The 21,026-nt window shown below is 37.7% G+C and overlaps 1 protein-coding gene and 2 pseudogenes across 1 annotated transcript in view; 1 reads left to right on the top strand and 2 right to left on the bottom strand.

Moving 5' to 3' along the window:
- The window catches only part of LOC132174518 (G-type lectin S-receptor-like serine/threonine-protein kinase At4g27290), a 10,511-nt gene extending 648 nt beyond the window's left edge, over positions 1-9,863 (bottom strand). The window contains exons 1-11 of the mRNA XM_059586160.1: positions 8,587-9,863; positions 6,760-6,866; positions 6,470-6,627; positions 6,191-6,401; positions 5,830-6,067; positions 5,599-5,749; positions 5,167-5,463; positions 3,950-4,017; positions 1,206-1,577; positions 367-1,124; positions 127-224 (exon numbers count right to left, since the gene is read on the bottom strand). Coding sequence (XP_059442143.1) covers positions 127-224; positions 367-1,124; positions 1,206-1,577; positions 3,950-4,017; positions 5,167-5,463; positions 5,599-5,749; positions 5,830-6,067; positions 6,191-6,401; positions 6,470-6,627; positions 6,760-6,866; positions 8,587-9,863 — 3,735 coding nt within the window. The remainder of the gene's footprint in view (positions 1-126; positions 225-366; positions 1,125-1,205; positions 1,578-3,949; positions 4,018-5,166; positions 5,464-5,598; positions 5,750-5,829; positions 6,068-6,190; positions 6,402-6,469; positions 6,628-6,759; positions 6,867-8,586) is intronic.
- A 448-nt stretch (positions 9,864-10,311) lies between these two features.
- LOC132174517 (leucine-rich repeat receptor protein kinase HPCA1-like) lies at positions 10,312-13,639 on the top strand (annotated as a pseudogene).
- A 3,767-nt stretch (positions 13,640-17,406) lies between these two features.
- Positions 17,407-20,638, bottom strand: LOC132174516 (G-type lectin S-receptor-like serine/threonine-protein kinase At4g27290; annotated as a pseudogene).
- Between the last annotated feature and the right edge of the window lie 388 nt (positions 20,639-21,026).

The following is a 21,026-nucleotide window of genomic DNA, read 5'->3' as shown; positions in this document are numbered from 1 at the left end:
TCTCTGTGAAAGACCTAGTTATTTAAAATTTCTTAGATATAAATCTACCCGAATCAATTATTAACATAGTTAAATGTTGAGAAATCTACCTTGGTTTCTTAGTTTCCTCTTCCATATGTATGAGACCAGTGCAACTATTGCCATTCCCACGACTAACAATGCTGAGGCGACAGTAATTGCTACTTGTTTCTTCTCACTGGAGCGCCTCTTTTTCTCAAGATGTTCTGCAGGATCAAAACAGAGTCAGGTGACACTGAGAATAACTCCTCTTGCCCCTACTCTAGACGGGGAAATGGGTGCAGATGAGATGCGTGGGCGTGAAAAAATCAGCAAAATCCAAAGAGAAAAATAAAATTGAAATGGTACCCAGTTCAGTAGTGGCCATCCTTATATAGAGGTCTTGCCCACCCACATCGAATTTTGTTATGTCAACAAGGCTACCAAACCAAAGCAAGCAGCCGCTTCCTCCTCCCCTGACATCTAAACTAGCATATGCTGTGCAGGAGCAGTTTTTCAAACACATCCCTTCGCATTCCCTAAGGATCATGCTCTTGTTGTACCAGGAAGAAGATGTGTCGGGCAATTTCACCCCCGTGTGCTTCAGGAATCCATCTCCGTCATTGCATTCCAAAGGAGTCCTTTGAACACACCCATCTGACCAATCTACTGAATCCCAATATTTTGGAGACTTGGGTAAGAATCCTTCTAAGCAAGCACATACAGGAGAGATATTGACATTGCAGGTAGCATAAGCACCGCATAAGCCATAATTTTGGCACTGATCTGCCTGGCATGTAAAGAAAGGCTCCCAACTCTGTTTCCGATCCATCCATATGAACCGTTGCGCAACCCCTGATGGGTTTAGCACATATCTTGAGAAAACATAAGTGTTTAGGAGTTTGTACTCGTAATAGACCTCCTTCTCATTCAACACGAATCCATACTCATATACTAGATTCGGTCTTAACCCTTGACCCATAAAACGAAGGCCATTCCATGACCCAGCTCTAGCCTTTATTTGATCACACTCCATTTTAACCCACTGTGGATAACCACGAGGATCTATGCGTATAGAATACTCACCTGCAGAAGGATCTCCCGGGCTCTTCGAAGATGATAAAAACCTATCTAGACCAGTTACGAAGTTCCATCCAAGCTTCATTTCCGGCAGGAGTGTATCACAAGGATAATCAAAACTCTGCCACAAAAACTTCTCTGGATCATCATCATTTCTTTCTTTCACAACAAGATTCCCGTTGTCCAAGAGCTGTGCAACTGGATTTTCTGCGGTTCTTGATGTATTAGATGACCAAACAATACCGTTGGTGCTATTAAGAATCACAAGAACTCCATCATCGGTGACATTTAAAACTCCAGAGTGATTGTTAAGCGGAGCGTCTCTGTTGGCTACCCATGCAACTGTCTCTGAAGATACTGTGTACCATATTCCCAAATATCGAGTATTGGAATGACCTGGGCTGAAGAATCCCAATTGAAATGATCCACCAGCTGAAACTAGAGTGCCACCGTCTCTAAGAGATTGAGTTGGAATAACAGTGTCTTGTGCAGGGGAGGTTCTTAAGAGGGAGGAGAACAAGAAAGAGTAGAAAAAAAGATGGGCAAAGGCTTTCATTGATTTTCTAATGGTTTAGAGTATATGCATAGAAATCAAGATTTAAGCAGCCTTCTTCTCGGTTTTCTAACATATGTTCAGTATTCTAACTGTTTATCTGTTCGTATTCGAGTCTACGTACCCTTCTTCTCGGTTTTTTCTTTTTCCACTTTTGTGTAATTTCCACGAGTCTGGATCTTTTTCAATCCATCTTTCCTATATGAAGCCGACTAAAAGTCACTCATCGGGCCTAGACTGAATTGAAATTACTGTTCGACGATTCATTGGAAGCTGCAGTATTAAGTCTTAATATTTTTGTTTTCTGTTTTTTCTTTCCTTATCCCAAACCAATTTTTTTTTTTTTTTAATATATCTCTTCATGAAATGGGGCTAAATGCTCGATCAGTACAATGTCAAAGATACAATTTGAAATCTCTAGAACACAAACAATATCTCTGACACACACAATAAGTGACTCTAGATTCTGCCCCATCATTAATTTTTAAGCTTTTTCGTCTCTGCTACAAGTGCATTTTCAAACGCAATTTCCTTTACTTCTTCTACCAAAGTGACAATTTTTTTATATGCCTGAAAACTTCTCCTCATCGGTCAATCATGTACTTATACGCACGGTTTAACCTAAAACACAAGCAACTAACTAATGGAGTAGCGCTAGAGGAAAGTAAATCTATCTTCGAAATTTCAAGCATGACAAGCGCTTGTCATGCTGGGTCAAGTGTAGGAAAGTAAATCTATCTTTGAAAAATTTTGTACTGAGAACCTTGACAGATGTAGTGAGAGACACAATAGAGATAGTAAAAAATCGGTGTTGACTATGGTGAGGGAAAGTAGTGCCTCAAAAGCAGCGGAAAGAAAGACCTCCAAAGAGGTGAGAAGGGGAGGAGAGAAAGGAAGAATGGAGTAGAAGGGAGGGGGGTATGGCATCTCATTTCCCACTCCTCTTTTAGACCGCTAGAGAGAACAAACCCTAACAAAAGTCTTGCATAAGTTTGTCCCCATAACAAAAATATTAATAAGAATAATTCAAACACAAAACTTTTTTAAGAATTAAAAAATAAATTTTTTCTTTTATATAATAAAAAAAAACTCTCTAAATCTTTAGTCCTTTTTTTTTTTTATAAAATAAAATAAATAAATAAATTTGGTTCATCCAATTACAATGATAGCTTCACAATGTATAAAAAGTGGTCCAAAACTTTATAAAGATATTATGTTAGGAGTTAATAAGTTCATTATATTTGACCTATATTTTCTTACTAATTCAATAAATCAACTATTAAAATTTGATAATGGCAATAGCAAGTTTCCTAAAAATGACAGTAACTAGTTGTTCCCAACTTCAGTCTGTCAATTCACCCATCAGCAAAAATAATAAAATGACCAATCCCACCAAAATGCCATATTGAAGGTGACATGTTATTTATTATTGCCACGTGAATTCCACTTCACCTTCAACCGCCACGTCAGCAAGGCAAAAAAAAACTTACCATCAATACTTAATCACCCTCATCTGCCAGTTACCCACAACTCGACCTGATGCACCGTACTAGGTATGGTGAATTGCAATTTGCAAAACCAAACAATACAATATTAACAACTATTCCCAAAACAAAAGAAAATTCAACATTTAAGTATTTCATAATGAAAACTATGAAAACTAAGAGAAAAATAAATGAAAGAAAATATTTTTCAAGTTTGAGATTCTCTTCTCAAATCGCTAGAGTCCGCTAGACCAACGTTAGAAGCTGTCAGACCACAGCCAGAGGTTGCAAGAAGTTGCTGGTCGTTTTTTGCACTGTCTCTTTTTCTGTACAAGTCAAAAGAAAAATATTTTCAAAGAAACAGTTTTTTTTAAAACGGTTAAATTTACATAAAACATGTAGACCAAGAAGTCAACCAAACGTGATTTGGTGAATTACGAATTAGTGGAATTCTTTCCTTACAAAGCATGCATTTGAATTCTGTCCATTCACACAAGGCAACACCATTCAACAAACGCAATAGTCGCTAGCAATGGAAAACGTAAAGACCACATCTACTGCTACTCAAAGAAAAAGATTGCATATAATTGATTCTTGTATAAATGACAATTTATACTCTCCTTGTAAATCAACGTATATGCTGCGTATATATATAATCCCTAGAGATATCAATGTATTGTATCGAGTGAAAGCCTTCTTGTTTAACAAAATTTAGGAGAAACTGACCTTAATTATAAAGTACTCATCCATGGATGGGTTAAGAGGATGTTGATTGTTGGGAGAAGTGGCATATCAGTGAGTATCACTTTGTTACACGTTGAATGGCAGAATTCACCTTTTGACGTCATCCATGGATGGCTTAACACTTCGATCAATATTCTTAGAAACATGTATTCCTTCAATCTTCATAAGGATAATGCGTTCCTTGTTTAGTTCAAATGTGCTCCAGAACAAGGTTTCACCAATGGAAGCAAGAATGAAGATATAGAGCCACCATTATTTGGAAATTTAGGAGAAACTGACACCTTGCATGTACATATATTAATAATTAACCAAGAGGGATCAGTTTTTTTTTTTTTTTTTTTGTTGCTGAAATATGAAAGTAATACCTGCACAACTATAGTTGATTTTGTTGTTTATAAAGTCATCTAGGTGGAGGGATGAGTCTTTTCAACATACAGAACACCTTCAGCCATTTATAAGTATGAATGCATGTCATCCCTTATTCCTCTGAGCATTTGTGATTGATACAGAGCATGATATTCAGGGCATTTCAGAAGAGGGGCAAGAAATAGCTGTTAAGAGGCTTCCAAGAGTTCAAGAATAAAGTTTTTAGCATTGCCAAACTTCAGCAGAGAAACCTTGAAAAGCTTTTAGGATGTTGCATTCAAAAAGAAAAAAGGATTCTGATATATGAGACATGGTTCAGCCCGAAGGGATGGAGAGGGGGAGATTCAAAACAACAACTTCCGCTTATGAGAAATGGTTCTCAGTCACTTCTCAAGCAATCTCTTGGGGTTTCTTATATATTCTCTTTTCTCCCTAAACTCCTTACAAAATGGTCTAATTTCTTCCAAGCATGGACACCATATAAAGAAGATAGAGCATTGGAATGGGTAAAGTGGCTACTGAGTTTTTAATTGAATACTAGGAAGACTTGTAGAAGACACGGCATCAGTCGGTAAAAGAAAGCCAAGAGGTTTCTGGAGAGCACATTTTGGCGTAAACTTCCAATTTCGGGTGGAAAATTAGATATAAATTTATAGTATCCATTGTAAAAGGAATTGATTCTAAAATTATTCAAAAAAGAACACGCTCTAAAACACATGATACTAGTCCAATGTGTAAAGACTAATTCACTATATGAATAAATAGCATGAATATAGTAGGGTCGGCCTTGCACTAAGCCAAAGCTCTTTATCTTTTTGACCCTTCTGTCCTAAAGAGTAGCAGCTTCCAGACCTTTTTTGTTTAGCTAACTTTGCTGAAATCAAGATTACATAAATTCCTATAAATAAAAACTCAGCTTTTACTCTCAAGTGACATACTTTATCGGGCTTCAAACACTGTATTGGTGATTGTGTTAGCTGAACAAGTTTCATGCTTGCTAGATGAAGAATCTGCTTCAGGTGAATCTGAAAAGAAACCCGGTTGTTTCGGCTTAGGCAATAAATTTTCACTACTCAACATTTGAACAACAGACGACATGTTTGGTCTATCTTCTGGTCTTCGCTGCACACATAACAAACCCACATGAATGTTTCGCAATACACTTGATAGAGTGCACATGTTATCTACCAATTCATCGATAAGTTCCATTGGTCTGTCTTCAATCCATAGTTTCCATGTCTGAAAGAAATGAAAACAAAATTTTTGTTAGTCGGACTCCCTTCAAATTGGCTCTTGACTATTAAAAGAGCATCAGAATAATTGGGGCATCATGTGATCCTCTGTACTGTCAATAACTGCATTGTTAATACTTACATGTCCAATAAGATTATGGTGGTGGTCTGGATGACGAAATCCTCTATTCTTCTTTCCACTCAATATCTCTAATACTAAAACTCCAAAGCTAAACACATCAGATTTTACCGAGTACCGTCCATGCACCATATACTCTGGAGACATATAACCACTGCAAAATACAATTGCAAAGAAAAACTAAGTTAAAAAACAACTAAACTTAACCTATTAAATGAGTTTAAGCATACTTACTATGTTCCAATAATTCTATTGGTCTTAGAGTCAGCTTGATCTCCCCCAAATGATTTAGCCAAGCCAAAGTCCGAAATTTTTGGATTCATGTTGTTATCTAAAAGGATATTACTAGCTTTTAGATCTCTGTGGATAATTCTCAGTCTAGAGTCTTCATGAAGATAGAGAAGCCCTTTAGCAATACCACGGATAATGTTGATACGTTTATGCCAATCTCGTACTTTACTGTTTGCTTGATCTGTCTAATTTCATATTCATGTTAGCAAATACTTGGCTACATTCTTAGAAAACAATTTCATTAATAAAAGAGGATAAGACTAAACATGAAAGCTTTGAATCAAGTCAAGGTCAAGGTTCAAACCGAAAATAAAGGAGTCCAAGCTTTTGTTGGGCATGTATTCATAGATTAACATATTTTCATTTTCTTGAATGCAACAACCAAGAAGCTTCACAAGATTACGATGTTGAAGTTTGGCAATGAAAATAATTTCATTTTTGAACTCGTTCAACCCTTGTCTAGAATTCTTTGAAAGCCTCTTCACAGCTATATCTCTGATCCCTGGTAGGATACCCTGAAAGAAGGAGTTGATATAATTTTGAAAATAAAAAATATAGTTTTCCTAGCTATATTGTTATTTACCTTGTACACAGGTCCAAATCCACCTTCTCCGAGCTTGTTGTTATTTGAAAAATTATCTGTTGCATTAGCAATGATTGCTAAATCAAATATCGGTAACTCCATATCTTCCTTCCCACCTTCATTGTCATAATCCTTCCTCCGACTTCTTTTTGTCGTTCCTACAAGAGATGCATGGGCATGAAAAAATTTTGGATAATTCTTTTATCCAAAGAAAAATACTTACCCCCCAATCTGTTCTCCACCATAATGAATCAAATTATTATCATTGTCAAATTTTAAGAAATCTCTACCTTGGTTTCTGAGTTTCTTTTTCCATATATATGAGACCAGCGCAACTATTGTCATTCCCACGACTAATAATGTTGAGCCGGCTATAATTGCCACTAGTTTCTTCTTGCTAGAGCGCGTCTTTTTCTCAAGATAATCTGAAACACCAAAACAAAGTAAGGTGACTTTGAGACTAACTCATCTTGCACATAGTCTAGACAGGGAAATGGGTGCAGATGAGGTGGATGAAGCAGTTGATCTCAGCACCACCACTTCCAAGTTTCAATGGCATTACAATTTGTCTAGGTTGTGGTTGTACGATCAGCTTATTAAGCGAGCTTTTAGAGGTATCATACAATGTCTATCAATGTTGTTTATACCCATTTAAATTATCACTTGTCCCAAAAAATTGAAGCTAGAGAAAAATAATAAATATAATCATTAGTTCGTGGAATATTCAATTGAAATGAGAGGTAAATTAGGGAGAGACAATTCGAAGTTAAGACCTTAGCTGATAAGAAAGTTGTTAGTTCTTGTGTTGGCTTAATTCAGTTCCAAAATGCAGAAGCTACTGTTCACGGGCTCAAACACTAATATAGAATTATCATAATCCAATCTCCACCGTTCATAATGTAGATTCATGTGTTATGAACGTCCCTGCAAAATTTCAGCTCAATCGGACCACAAACGCCCATCAATCGGAGCTGTTGATCAAGGCTGGACAGCATTTCCAAAATGTTGTTTCACCCATTGCATGCCCTGTCTGGACAGGCCTTCCCCGGGTCCGGACCGCATTTCCATAAACCTTATTTTTGCTCTGTAAGGCCCTGTCCAAACAGCCCATTAACCAGTCTGGACACCCTGTAAGTTTTAGGCCCAAAAACGTGATTTTAAGTGGGTTAGGTCTAGGGTTTTGTCGAGTGTATATATACATCTTTATAAAAGGGAGAGGTATGAATTTTCACCCCCAGAGAGTTCGTCGGAGGCTATGCTAAGAGACATCATATGTGGCGAACGTTAAATTGAATCTCTTAGAGTTTTAGTTATTCATTTGATAAATCTACGGTTGAGAAGTCTATCAAAGTTTCGGTAAAAGGAAATCATATAGAAGAATTGTGCCAGATGTTCTAGAAAGGGCTACTGCGGTAGAAGTCAAGTTGGTCGCTTGTCGTGTGCAAGGAAGTGTCAATTGCAAAGGTTTTGTAATCCTTCTTGTATTCCTTATTCTTCTTATAGTGGATTGATTTCCTAGGTTTGGCAACCCCAGAGAGGTTTTACATTTAGAAACTTCTTTAAATGGTTTCCTCTTTGTAACCAAATATCTGTGTTCTTGAATGTTCATTACATATCTGTATTTGGTTGAATATTAACTGTTAGGTTAGATCTTATTCCGCATAATCTTTGTGAAACACCTAGACATTTGAATTGGTATCATTTTGAGTCGTATTTTAGGTTTTTCAAAAGTGAACTTAATCATTTTATGATTATTCTAACATTCAAAACCTCCTCAATAAATAAGGCCCAACACCTAAAATATTTATTGAAATGTGATAAATTCTAGAATTATGGTTTCAATTCATTAACTCGCTCTTATACCACCTTAAATCAGTACTTATCCAAAAATTTGAACTTTTTTGAAAAAAGATAAATTTCATTATTTAATTAATATTATAACGTTTCATTTAGCCTCATAAAATAAACAATCATATAATAAGCTACTTTCGCCAATTAAAAACCAACGGATATGGTTTTCCATATGTCCTATGTATAATAAAAATAAAAAAGTAAAAAATAAAAGTAAAAGTACAATCTCAGCAAAATCCATGAGAAAAATAAAAGAGAAATGGTACGTACCGGCCAGTTCAGTAGCGGCCATCCTTATATAGAGGTCTTGCCCAGTCTGACCTACTTCTCTTATGTCAACAAGGCTATCATTAAACCAAAGCAGGCAGCCGCTTCCTCCTCCCCTGACATCTAAATTTGCATATGCTGTGCAGGAGCAGTTCTTCAAACACATTCCTTCGCATTCCTTGAGGCTCATGCTCTTGTTATACCAGCAAGAAGATGTGTCCGGCAATTTCAACCCCGTACGCTTCAGGAATCCATCTCCGTCATTGCATTCCAAGGGAGTCCTTCGAACACACCCATCTGACCAATCCACTGAATCCCAATCTTTTGGAGACTTGGGAAAGAATCCTTCCAAGCATGCACATACAGGAGACTTATTGATATTGCAGGTAGCATATGCGCCACATAAGGCATAATTGTCGCACCGATCTGCCGGGAATGTAGAGACAAGCTCCCAACTCTGTGTCCGATCCATCCATCCGAATCGCTGCGCAACGCCTGATGGGTTTAACACATATCTATAGAAAACAGAAGTGTTAAGGATTTTGTACTCGAAAGAGACCTCCTTCTCATTAAACACAAATTTATACTTCAATAGTGGATCCGATCTTAACCCACGACCCGTAAGATGAACGCCATTCCATGATCCTCTTCTAGCCTTTATTTTAGATCCCTCCGTAGCAACAGATTGTGGATATCCTCGACGATCTACCCGTAATGAAAACACACCTTGAGCAGGATCATCCGTGCTCTTCCAAGATGATAAATACATTTCTAGACCAGTTACTAAGTTCCATCCAAGCTTCATTTCCGGTAGAAATGTGTCACAAGGATAATCAAAACTCTGCCACAAAAACTTCTCTGGGTCATCATCGTTTCTATCTTTGACAACAAGATTTCCGGTGTCCAAGAGCTGTGCAACTGAATTTTCTGCAGTTTTTGATGTATTAGATGACCAAACAGTTCCGTTGGTGCTATTAAGAAGCACAAGAACTCCATCATCAGCGAGCTTTAATACTCCCGAGTGATCGCTAAGCGGAGCCTCTCTGTTGGCTACCCATACAACTTTCTCCGAAGATATTGTGTACCAAATTCCCACATATCGGCTTTTGGAATTACCTGGGCTGAAGAATCCCAATTGAAATGATCGGCCAGCTGAAACTAAAGTAGTGCCACCGTCTCTGATTGACTGAGTTGGAGTAATAGAGTCTTGTGTAATGGAGATTCTAAACAGAGAGAAGAAGACAGAGTAGACGAAAAGATGGGTGATGGCTCCCATTGATTTTCAAATGGTTTATCTTTTCTTACTCGGAGAAAGTAATATATGTATGTGGTGTGGTATATCCAAACAAGTCAAGACTTGAGCAGAGCGCATTAAGGTGTGTCTTCTTTGGGACATTCCCCTTTTCAACAAATTTGAATTCAGGAGTGTCAATAAATGCCTCCGTTGATTTTCTACTACATTGAAGTCCTATCACGTTACTTGCAAACGGGGCCTATGTGATGACTTTTTCTTTTTTTCTTTTTGTAAGTTATGTGATGACTTGAAAGCCCAACATGTCAGTGATGGTGCCCAAAGATTGAAAAGTCTTTTCCTCAAAATAGAGACAATGTGATATGTTTGTAATTGCCGCAAGAGGACTTGGTCCTCTGTTCTATTTATCATAAAGTATGTACGAACTACAATGAATATAAAATTACAAACAATAAAAGAGTTTCTTACGGCTATGTTTGGCAACAGGCCGGGCCGATACTGTAGCTGGAATGGCACTGTTCCAGGTATAGTGCCAACAACAAAAATTGACTTTTTGCTTAATTTTTTTTTTAAGCAAAATATTAAAAGAAAAGAAAAAAAAAAAGAAAAAGAAAAAATGAGGAGAAAGGGGTGGTTCCAGCCACCCCTTCCCCAGCCCCTTGGGGTGGTCCGGCCACCCCCAAATGCACCTGATCCCTCTTTTTTTTTTTTTTTTTTCAGCAGAGAGGAGTGGCGGACCACCCCTGCCATAAAGGGTGGTCACCCCGGATCGGCCAGAAGTTAATTTGGGCCACCATTTCTCCTCATTTTTTCTTCTTTTTTTTTTTTCTTTTTTTTTCTTAATATTTTGCTTTAAAAAAAAAAAAAAATTTAAGCAGAAAGTCAATTTTTGCTGCTGGCATTGTAGCTGGAACAGTGCCGCCCGGTCTGTTGCCAAACATAGCCTACAAGAACCCAAAAAAAACAAGAAGAAACTTAGAGAAGAGGAGGTATGGTGATTTGAGTTGGCATGGTGTCTGTAGACCTGACCCTGTATGGTGGTGTAACTTGAGCTGGAGCTTTGACCTTTCGTGTAGCTAAAGAATTCAATTCAATACTCCCCCTCAATCCTAATGGATGAGAACAAGTTAAGATTGGTACAAAGGTGAGCAAAACGAGCAGAGACCAGAGGCTTAGTAAGAAGGTCGGCCAATTGATCTTTGCTAGAGAGAAATTTAACAAGGAGAGTCCTTTTAGCTACCCGATCCCGCACAAAATGATAATCAATTTCAATGTGTTTTGTGTGGGCATGATAGGCAGGATTTGAAGTTAAATAGGTGGCACCAATATTATCACAATAGATAATAGGTGTTCGCGAGAGAAAGACCCCAAGTTCTTTGAGCAATGATTGAATCCAAATCAACTCTGCAGTGGCATTGGCTAAGGCCTTGTATTCAGACTCCGTACTGGAATGAGACACAGTAGGCTGTTTCTTGGCTGTCCAACTTTCGTCATGATTTCAAGCTGATCAATTCTTTTTTGCACCACCATTTTGTTTTCTGTAATTAAGAACCATCTAAGCTTCCTTCATTATGTAAACAGTCATCTTGGAAAGAACCAGCTGTCGGGCACAATTCTGCCTCAACGTTTCAGCTCAAATATGAATGCCATACGAGTGTAAGCTTTATTAAACTGTCCATTTTCAAGAACTTGTAATTATAGCTTAAGTTGCTGAGAAAACCAGAGTAAATGTCTTCAGTATGAAAATTGAGGAATGGGACTTTTTGTTTCAATATCTAAATAGTTATACGAACACTGTCAGTTATATATAGACGCTTGGATAGAAATTCACTAAGTGAGTCTGTGCCTTCAAGTATCAGTAATCTTGCAAATCTTCATGAGCTGTAAGCAGACAAGATAAACATACCAATTAAAGCTTTAAACTTGTAGCTGAGAAGTTTTTTCACTTAGTAAGATAGGCTTATTGTTATCTGTTTGCAAGGCCATGTCCAACAACAGCCTGACTGGCCCCATGCCCAACCTTACTGGCATGAACCTGCTGAACTATGTGTAAGTAGTAATAGTTATACTGACTGAATTTCACAGACACAAATCTGTTTTGATAACTATGTTTACTATTTTTGTTATCAATTTCATTCTTGGAGTGAAACGTAATTTGCAGGGATATGGGCAATAACAGTTTTGATATTTCTGAGGTTCCTCCTTGGCTTTCTTCCTTACAGTCTTTGACAACATTGTATGCTTTACTCAGCCCTCCTCCATACTCTATGTTTGTTTGTGTGTGTGTGAATGCAATTAATAATTTGGTCAAGCAAAAAGGAGTTTGAAAGTGTCAAGTATTCATAAACATACTGACCTTGTATGGCAGAATGATGGAACACACACAACTTGAAGGACCAATTCCTGCTAACCTGTTCAGCCTTCCCAATCTACAGACAGCGTGAGTATCAGCTTAATCTCAAGTATCACCACCATTCAATTTTATTGTTGTTGAGACTCGATTGTCTGATATGTGGAACAGGGAACTGAGCAACAACCATCTCAATGGCACCCTGAATATTGGTACAACATATAGCAACCTATTGCAAAGCATCGATTTACAGAACAATTCTATCACCAACTTTAATCCAATAACTGGAGGAAACAACATCACAATGTTGTAAGCCCTACAATTATCTTGATCATTTCTTCTTTGTGACAATGTTAAAGAACTGTAAGCTTTTTGATTACCTGCATTTATCTGAAACATTTTGCAGACTTGAGGGTAATCCAACTTGTGAGAAGACAGATCAAAAGACAGAGTTACTGCAATTCTTCCCAATCAAGTTCCACAAATTCGATGCCACGAAACAACTGTTTGCAAGTTTCCTGCAGTTCGGATCAGATTGCCAGCCCCAAGTGCAGATGTGCCTATCCATACAAGGCACTCTATTCTTCAGAGCTCTTTCCTCAGACTTGGGAAATTCAAGTTACTATGTAGCTGTAGAGGAGTCACTCATGCAAACTTTTAAGTCCTATGATCTTCCTGTGGATTCAGTTTCTCTGAGTAATCCCATCATAGACTCATTTGGTTACCTTGGATTGAGCCTGGAAGTTTTCCCATCAGGAGATGACCGTTTCAATAAAACCGGAATTACTATGATTAGATATGTTCTTAACAACTTGAGTTTCCGCCCTCCACGTCTGTTTGGATTCTATTTTCTTATTGGATCTACATATGATTACTACGCAGGTAATTCTGAGTTTGACAGTGAACTGAAAATTATTAGTCATGATGTTTGCTCATTGCATTTTGATGCTTGTTCAATCTTATCATGATGCATTCTCTCTGTCTCTCTCACACGAACACATCATTGTGGTACATACAGGATCAAATAAAAAGGTAAGCGGTGGCATTATAATAGGAGCAGCAGTTGGTGGTTCTATCCTCCTGTTATTACTAGTCATTGCAGGAGTATATGCTTTCCACCAAAAGAAAAGAGCAAAAAGAGCTACTGAACAGAATAATCCCTTTGGTAAGATAGGCATAATTTTAGAATTAGTGCCTTGTAGTTAATCATGTGGATTTTCTACAGACTTATTTGTGCTATAATGTCGCACAAATGCAGCAAATTGGGGATATGAATATGGGAAGTGGTAGTGTTCCCCAATTGGAAGGAGCCAGGCGGTTCTCTTTTGAAGAGCTTAAGAAATACACCAAAAAAATTTCGGAAGCAAATGGTATTGGATCTGGAGGTTATGGGGAGGTTGATTTTCGTTGTCTCTCATCAGAATCAAATCATTATTTACATACTGCTTGATTCCTTAGAAAAGGAAAAAAAAAAAATTAAAAATTTGTTTTTCAAAGAACTTTTTCTAGTTAAAACAAACTTACAACCTTCTCACAATATTCTCGGCCATTTTTAGGACACTTGGCATTTGTATGTGATGACACGAGTGACAGAACCTAACGGAGCTACTAAGTTAGTCTTTTCCCATAAGTCGAGTACCATTTGTGATAGGATTTGAACCACAGATAAGAAAAAATTAAAATATGCAAACCTAAGTACTAAAAAGGTAATTAAACCTATATATTAATGAAAACCCAGTACATGAGTAAGGAAGAAAATCTCGTTTAATCCAAGAAGTCTGTGATCTTATTTGGTATCAGAGCCAATCACGAGTAACGTCCCTTACTTTTGATCCTTCTAACATAATGTTTACCTTATCAACCACCACCTCCACCTCCACGCCCACCATTACCCTCTCCAACCTACAGAATTTTGTTAAGCTCACAAAGGATAATTATGCTACTTGCAAGACCGCCGTTCTTCTCTACCTTATTGGCAATAATGGAGTTGAATTCATTGATGGTTCTACAACCCCACCTTCAAAAACCATCTCAAGTGCTACCTCAACCTCTAAGGCGCCATTTACGATCACAAATCTTGCATTTAGCCTCTGGTTTCAACAAGACCAAATGGGACTGAGGTATCCTACGTATCACTCATCAACAATGAAAATTCTAGAATAGAGACTAGTCATGCTAACCGAATTTAATGCCTTGTTGCAAGATAAGACTTGGACTCTAGTACCGTCATCTGCTGCCAATAATATAGTGGGATGAAGTGAGTGTTTAAATTAAAAAGGAAAGTGGATGGTTTAATTGAATGACATAAGGTGAGTCTTGTTGCAAAAGGATATCATCAACAAGCTGGGATTGATTTTGGGGAGACTATCAGTCCAATTGTGAAGCATAAAAACCATCCGTACAGTGCTCTCATGTTGGTCTATGTGCCAAATATATATTCAAAATGTCTTTCTCAATGGAGTGCTATCTGATGAAGTTTTTATAAGCTAACCACCAGGATTTGTTCATTTGGGCTTTCCATCACATGTTTACAAACTTGATAAAACCCTCTGTGGTTTAAAACAGATACCTTGTGCTTGGTTCTCAAGACTAAGTGGTAATCTCTTGACCTTTGGATTTGCTTCATCCAAGGCTGATCCTTCACTGTTTATATATAAAATTGTATCTCTCACAATGCTCATACTCATTTATCTCGACGACATCATCATCACAGCTTCAGTCCCATCAGCCATTGATGATCTCCTTCACCAACTACAAAATGACGTTGTTATCAAGGACCTTGGCTCACTCAATTATTTCTTAGGCGTCGAAGTTTTACAGCTTATATCCGGACTATTGCTCACTCAACGCCGTTATATTTTGGATCTTCTCAAACGCACGAACATGTTAGAGGCCAAACCAATTTCATCACCTATGTCCTCATCTCATACCCTCACGACATTTGAGGGAGATCCAATTGAGGATCATCTCTTTTTTGGAGTACTGTTGGCTCCTTACAGAATTTATCACTTACACGACTTGATTTGGCATTTTCAATTAATCGTGTATGTTAGTTTATGCATCGTCCTACAAAACTTCATTGGCATGCCGTGAAACGTATACTAAGGTATCTCAAACATACAGTGTCACATGGGTTACTAATCATTGATAGTTCTTCTCTTCGGTTAGAATCTTTTTCAGATGCAAATTGGGCTAGCTACCTTGATGATCGCAAACCTACAGGTGCATATTGTATTTTCTTGGGATCAAATTTAATCCATTGGCACTCTCACAAACAACCTATAGTGTCACGTTCAAGTACGGAGGCTGATCACAATGCCTTGCTAACATGTTGGCAGAACTCTCATAGATACAATATTATCTATTACACGATCTTAGGGTGGTCTTTCAATCTCCACCAAAATTATGGTGTGACAACATTGGTGCAACTTATCTCTCTACTAATCCGATATATAACGCAAGAACAAATAATGTGAGAATATATTTTCTCTTTGTACGTGATAAGGTTGCAAATAAATCTCTTAAAGTTTGTTTTATTCCTAGTTCTAATCAATTAGAGAATGTGCTAACCAAGCCTATTGTCTCCACAAGATTTCAACTACTACGTTCCAAGTTAAACGTGCGTTACTCCTTGTTGAACTTGCAGGAGGATGTTGAAGCTACCAATGAAGATAAACAACAATCCAAGTCCAACTCAAACTCAAGAGGCATGAATATAAACATAACCACCCATAACCAAGTCAAAAGAAACCATCCATTACCATGTAAAAAGCAAATGCTAGAACCTCCAAGACATCACCAATTACTGTTCATAGAACTAGAAAACCATATATTTGTAACTTCCAAGCAGCCTCATGTTGTCCCCCCTCTGTATCCTAACATATCAGGTGTTTTACTAGGAAATTCTTATTTCGCAAAATGTGATACGTTTTGAACTAACAAATCCTGTAAAGCACACAAAATAAAATTCCTCAAACTATCCAAATTAGCCTTATACAACTCTGTATAGCTTCTTAACAGTAGAAGGCAAACCAAGTTTACAAGATCAAACCATGTCAAAGACTTACCAAAAAACAAAGCCAACTTGAAAAGCCTCAAACAGAAATGAAGCTTTGAACAATTCTAAAAGGGGCATGTATTGGTTTGTCACATAAAACTCTGTTTTACTTACCAAAGAAAATCAAGAAAAAATCACAGAATCAAGGAAGTGAGATGCAGTGCAATGCTGCATGTCCAAAAACATCTGCAATCGTAATCATTCTGGATATCATATCCACTCAATCAACTTTGCAATTTCATCTGGGTTTTCATAAACAGAAAGTGAAGGAACAAAAATGAGTCAAAGAGCAGGCAAGCCTCCCTGCATAGATATATATAAAAAGAAAAGAACTTCCAATCTTCTACTACAGCATGGTCCTTCAATCCTTCAACTTTATTTTCTCCTACGTGAGAAATCACAGAACCTCCAAATCGAACCCCACTAGTTGTCAATCTGCTACAGAGCAATAATCTCTCATCCCTCCAGCATTGAGCAATCTGCCAAAAAGGCTCTTCACGTGTCTTTGTTTGTAGTGAATAGATTAAGCATTTTGACTCTCTCATTACAGTTGGTCCTAATACCAACTACTCACAGGCTCATTATATGAATAATGCTTCGGATGCCCTTCATGGAGTACCACCTAACACTATTGACGCTTTTGTTGAAGCTTCTTCCCACTTCCCAAATTTAGCTCCCATTGATTCTATAATTTTCCTTGTTCTTGCAATTCTCTACACTCATTCACTATCTCTCATAGCTCAACCAACAAATCCAGTCTCCCACATCACCTTAATGGGTGTTGTTTATTGTGATATCCGCTCCAGCAACACTTTATCTAGACACAGCTACTTCTTGCCAGCCTGCGAGGTAATTATCCCTTAAGACAGAAAACTAATCTATAGTTTCATTCACTTGTCCCAAATTTTGTAAGCAACCAAACATAGTTTTCATCTGCGGAACTGCAACTTTCTTAGCAACCAAATAAAGAGCTAGCAGGAACAACAAAATGCATCCAACGAGAAAAAGAAGGAAAGAGAACCAAAAAAAAAAAAAAAAAACATTACATTGCTAAAGGCCCATTATCTTTTTGTTCAGCTAAATAAGCTGAAACCATTATTACATAATTCATTAAAAGAATAAAAATGAAATCTCCATTTTTGCTCTCAATTTCATGATATTTACTGTGCTCCCAATAATGAAATGGTGAATCTGTTTGTTGAACAAGTTGTATGCTTGACAGACGAAGGATCTGCTTCAAGTGAATCTGTAAAGAACCCTGGCTACCTTGGCTTAGGCAGCAAACTCTCACTGCTCAACATTTGAACCACAGACGACATGTTTGGTCTATCCATTGGTTTTTTTTGCACACATAACAAACCCACATGAATGTGTCGTAATACATTAGATAGAGGGCACAAGTCACCTGCCAATTCATCGATCAGCTCCATTGGCCTCTCTTCAATCCATAGTTTCCATGCCTAAAAGAAATGGAAGCCAAATTTTTGTGGGTCAGACTGCATGCCTTCAAACTGGCCCATGACTATTAAAAGAACATCAAAATAATATGGGCATCATAAGACCCTATGTAGTGTCCGGAACTGCATTCTTAATAAGAAGTTTCCCAAAAAAAAAAAAGTAAATTACTAGGAATTGTCACTCTTTAAACTTACATGTCCAAGAAGATTAAGGTGGTGGTCTGGTGACAAAATCCCCTGTTCTTCTTTCCACTCACTATCTCTAATACTAGAACTCCAAAGCTAAATACATCCTATTTTATCGAGTACTGCCCATGCACCACATACTCAGGAGACATATATCCACTGCCAAATATCATTGCAAACAAAAAGAAGTTAAAAGCAGCTAAACTTAACCTATAAAAGAAGTTGAAGCAACTTACTATGTTCCAATAATCGTATTGGTTTCATAATCAATTTGATCTCCCCCAAATGATTTAGCTAGGCCAAAGTCCGAAATTTTTGGATTCATTTTGTTATCTAGAAGGATATTGCTAACTTTAAGATCTCTATGAATAATTCTCAGCCTAGAGTCTTCATGAAGATAGAGAAGCCCTTTAGCAACACCACGAATAATGTTGATGCACTTACTCCAATCTAGTAGTTTCCTCTTTGCTTGATCTGCCCAATTTTACAATCATGTTAGTACATACCTAGTTAAACTCTCAGCAAACAATTTCATTAACAAAATAGGATAAGACTAAACATGAATGCTTTGAATCTAGTCAAGGTCAAGGTTCAAACCAAAAATAAAGGAGTCCAAGCTTTTGTTGGGCATGTATTCATAGATTAACATGTTTTCATTTTCTTGAATGCAACAACAAAGAAGCTTCACAAGATTACGGTGTTGAAGTTTGGCAATCAAAATAACTTCATTTTTGAACTCATTCAGGCCTTGCCCAGAATTCTTTGAAAGCCTCTTCACAACTATATCTCTCCCTTCTGGCAATGTACCCTGAAACTCAAATAGTCGGTATATTTTGAAAAATAATAAAATACAACTCAACTAGTTATGTTAACATTTACCTTGTACACAGGTCCAAAGCCACCTTCTCCTAGTTTCTTGTTGTTTGAAAAATTATCTGTTGCATTAGCTATGGTTGCTAGATCAAATATTAGTAGCTCTGTATCTTCCTTCCTGCCATCATTGTCACAATCTTCCTCTGATGTGTTTTTTCCATTCCTGAAATAACAAGAGATGCATGAGCATGCAAAAATCTTGAATAGTTCTTTTATGAAGCAAATTACTTACCCCCCAATTTGTTCTCTGTGAAAGACCTAGTTATTTAAATTTCTTAGATATAAATCTACCCGAATCAATTATTAACATAGTTAAAAGTTGAGAAATCTACCTTGGTTTCTTAGTTTCTTCTTCCATATGTATGAGACCAGTGCAACTATTGTCATTCCCACGACTAACAATGCTGAGGCGATAGTAATTGCTACTTGTTTTTTCTCACTGGAGCGCCTCTTTTTCTCAAGATGTTCTGCAAGATCAAAACAGAGTCAGGTGACACTGAGAATAACTCCTCTTGCCCATACTCTAGACGGGAAAATGGGTGCAGATGAGATGCGTGGGCGTGAAAAAATCAGCAAAATCCAAAGAGAAAAATAAAAGTGAAATGGTACCCAGTTCAGTAGTGGCCATCCTTATATAGAGGTCTTGCCCACCCACATCGAATTTTGTTATGTCAACAAGGCTACCAAACCAAAGCAAGCAGCCGCTTCCTCCTCCCCTGACATCTAAACTAGCATATGCTGTGCAGGAGCAGTTTTTCAAACACATCCTTTCGCATTCCCTAAGGGTCATGCTCTTGTTGTACCAAGAAGAAGATGTGTCGAGCAATTTCACCCCCGTGTGCTTCAGGAATCCATCTCCGTCATTGCATTCCAAAGGAGTCCTTCGAACACACCCATTTGACCAATCTATTGAATCCCAATATTTTGGAGACTTGGGTAAGAATCCTTCCAAGCAAGCACATACAGGAGAGATATTGACATTGCAAGTAGCATAAGCACCGCATAAGCCATAATTTTGGCACTGATCTGCCTGGCATGTAAAGAAAGGCTCCCAACTGTGTGTCCGATCCATCCATATGAATCGTTGCGCAACCCCTGATGGGTTTAGCACATATCTTGAGAAAACAGAAGTGTTTAGGAGTTTGTACTCGTAATAGACCTCCTTCTCATTCAACACGAATCCATACTCATATACTAGATTCGGTCTTAACCCTTGACCCGTAAAACGAAGGCCATTCCATGACCCTACTCTAGCCTTTATTTTATCTCCCTCCATATTAACCCACTGTGGATAACCACGAGGATCTATGCGTATAGAATACTTACCTACAGAAGGATCTTCCGGGCTCTTCGAAGATGATAAAAACCTATCTAGACCAGTTACTAAGTTCCATCCAAGCTTCATTTCCAGCCGGAGTGTATCACAAGGATAATTAAAACTCTGCCACAAAAACTTCTCTGGATCATCATCATTTCTTTCTTTCACAACAAGATTCCCGTTGTCCAAGAGCTGGTCAACTGGATTTTTTGCGGTTCTTGATGTATTAGATGACCAAACAATACCGTTGGTGCTATTAAGAATCACAAGAACTCCATCATCGGTTACATTTAAAACTCCCGAGTGATCGTTAAGCGGAGCGTCTCTGTTGGCTACCCATGCAACTGTCTCTGAAGATATTGTGTACCATATTCCCAGATATCGAGTATTGGAATGACCTGGGCTGAAGAATCCCAATTGAAATGATCCGCCAGCTGAAACTAGAGTGCCACCGTCTCTGAGAGATTGAGTTGGAGTAACAGTGTCTTGTGCATGGGAGGTTCTTAAGAGGGAGGAGAACAAGAAAGAGTAGAAAAAAAGATGGGTACAGGCTTTCATTGATTTTCTAATGGTTTAGAGTATATGCATAGAAATCAAGATTTAAGCAGCCTTCTTCTAGGTTTTCTAACATATGTTCAGTATTCTAACTGTTTATCTGTTCATATTCGGAGTCAACGTACCCTTCTTCTCGGTTTTTTCTGTTTCCACTTTTGTGTAATTTCCACGAGTCTGGATCTTTTTTCAATCCATCTTTCCTATATGAAGCCGACCAAAAGTCACTCATCGGGCCTAGACTGAATTGGACTTACTGTTCGATGATTCATTGGAAGCTGCAGCATTAAGTCTTAATATTTTTGTTTTCTGTTTTTTCTTTCCTTATCCCAAACCAATTTTTTTTTTTTTTTTTAATATATCTCTTCATGAAATGGGGCAAAATGCTTGATCA

This window comes from Corylus avellana, chromosome ca3, assembly GCF_901000735.1.
Source record: "Corylus avellana chromosome ca3, CavTom2PMs-1.0".
NCBI classification, from domain to species: domain Eukaryota; kingdom Viridiplantae; phylum Streptophyta; class Magnoliopsida; order Fagales; family Betulaceae; genus Corylus; species Corylus avellana.
This window is presented reverse-complemented; position numbering and strand designations above follow the sequence as displayed.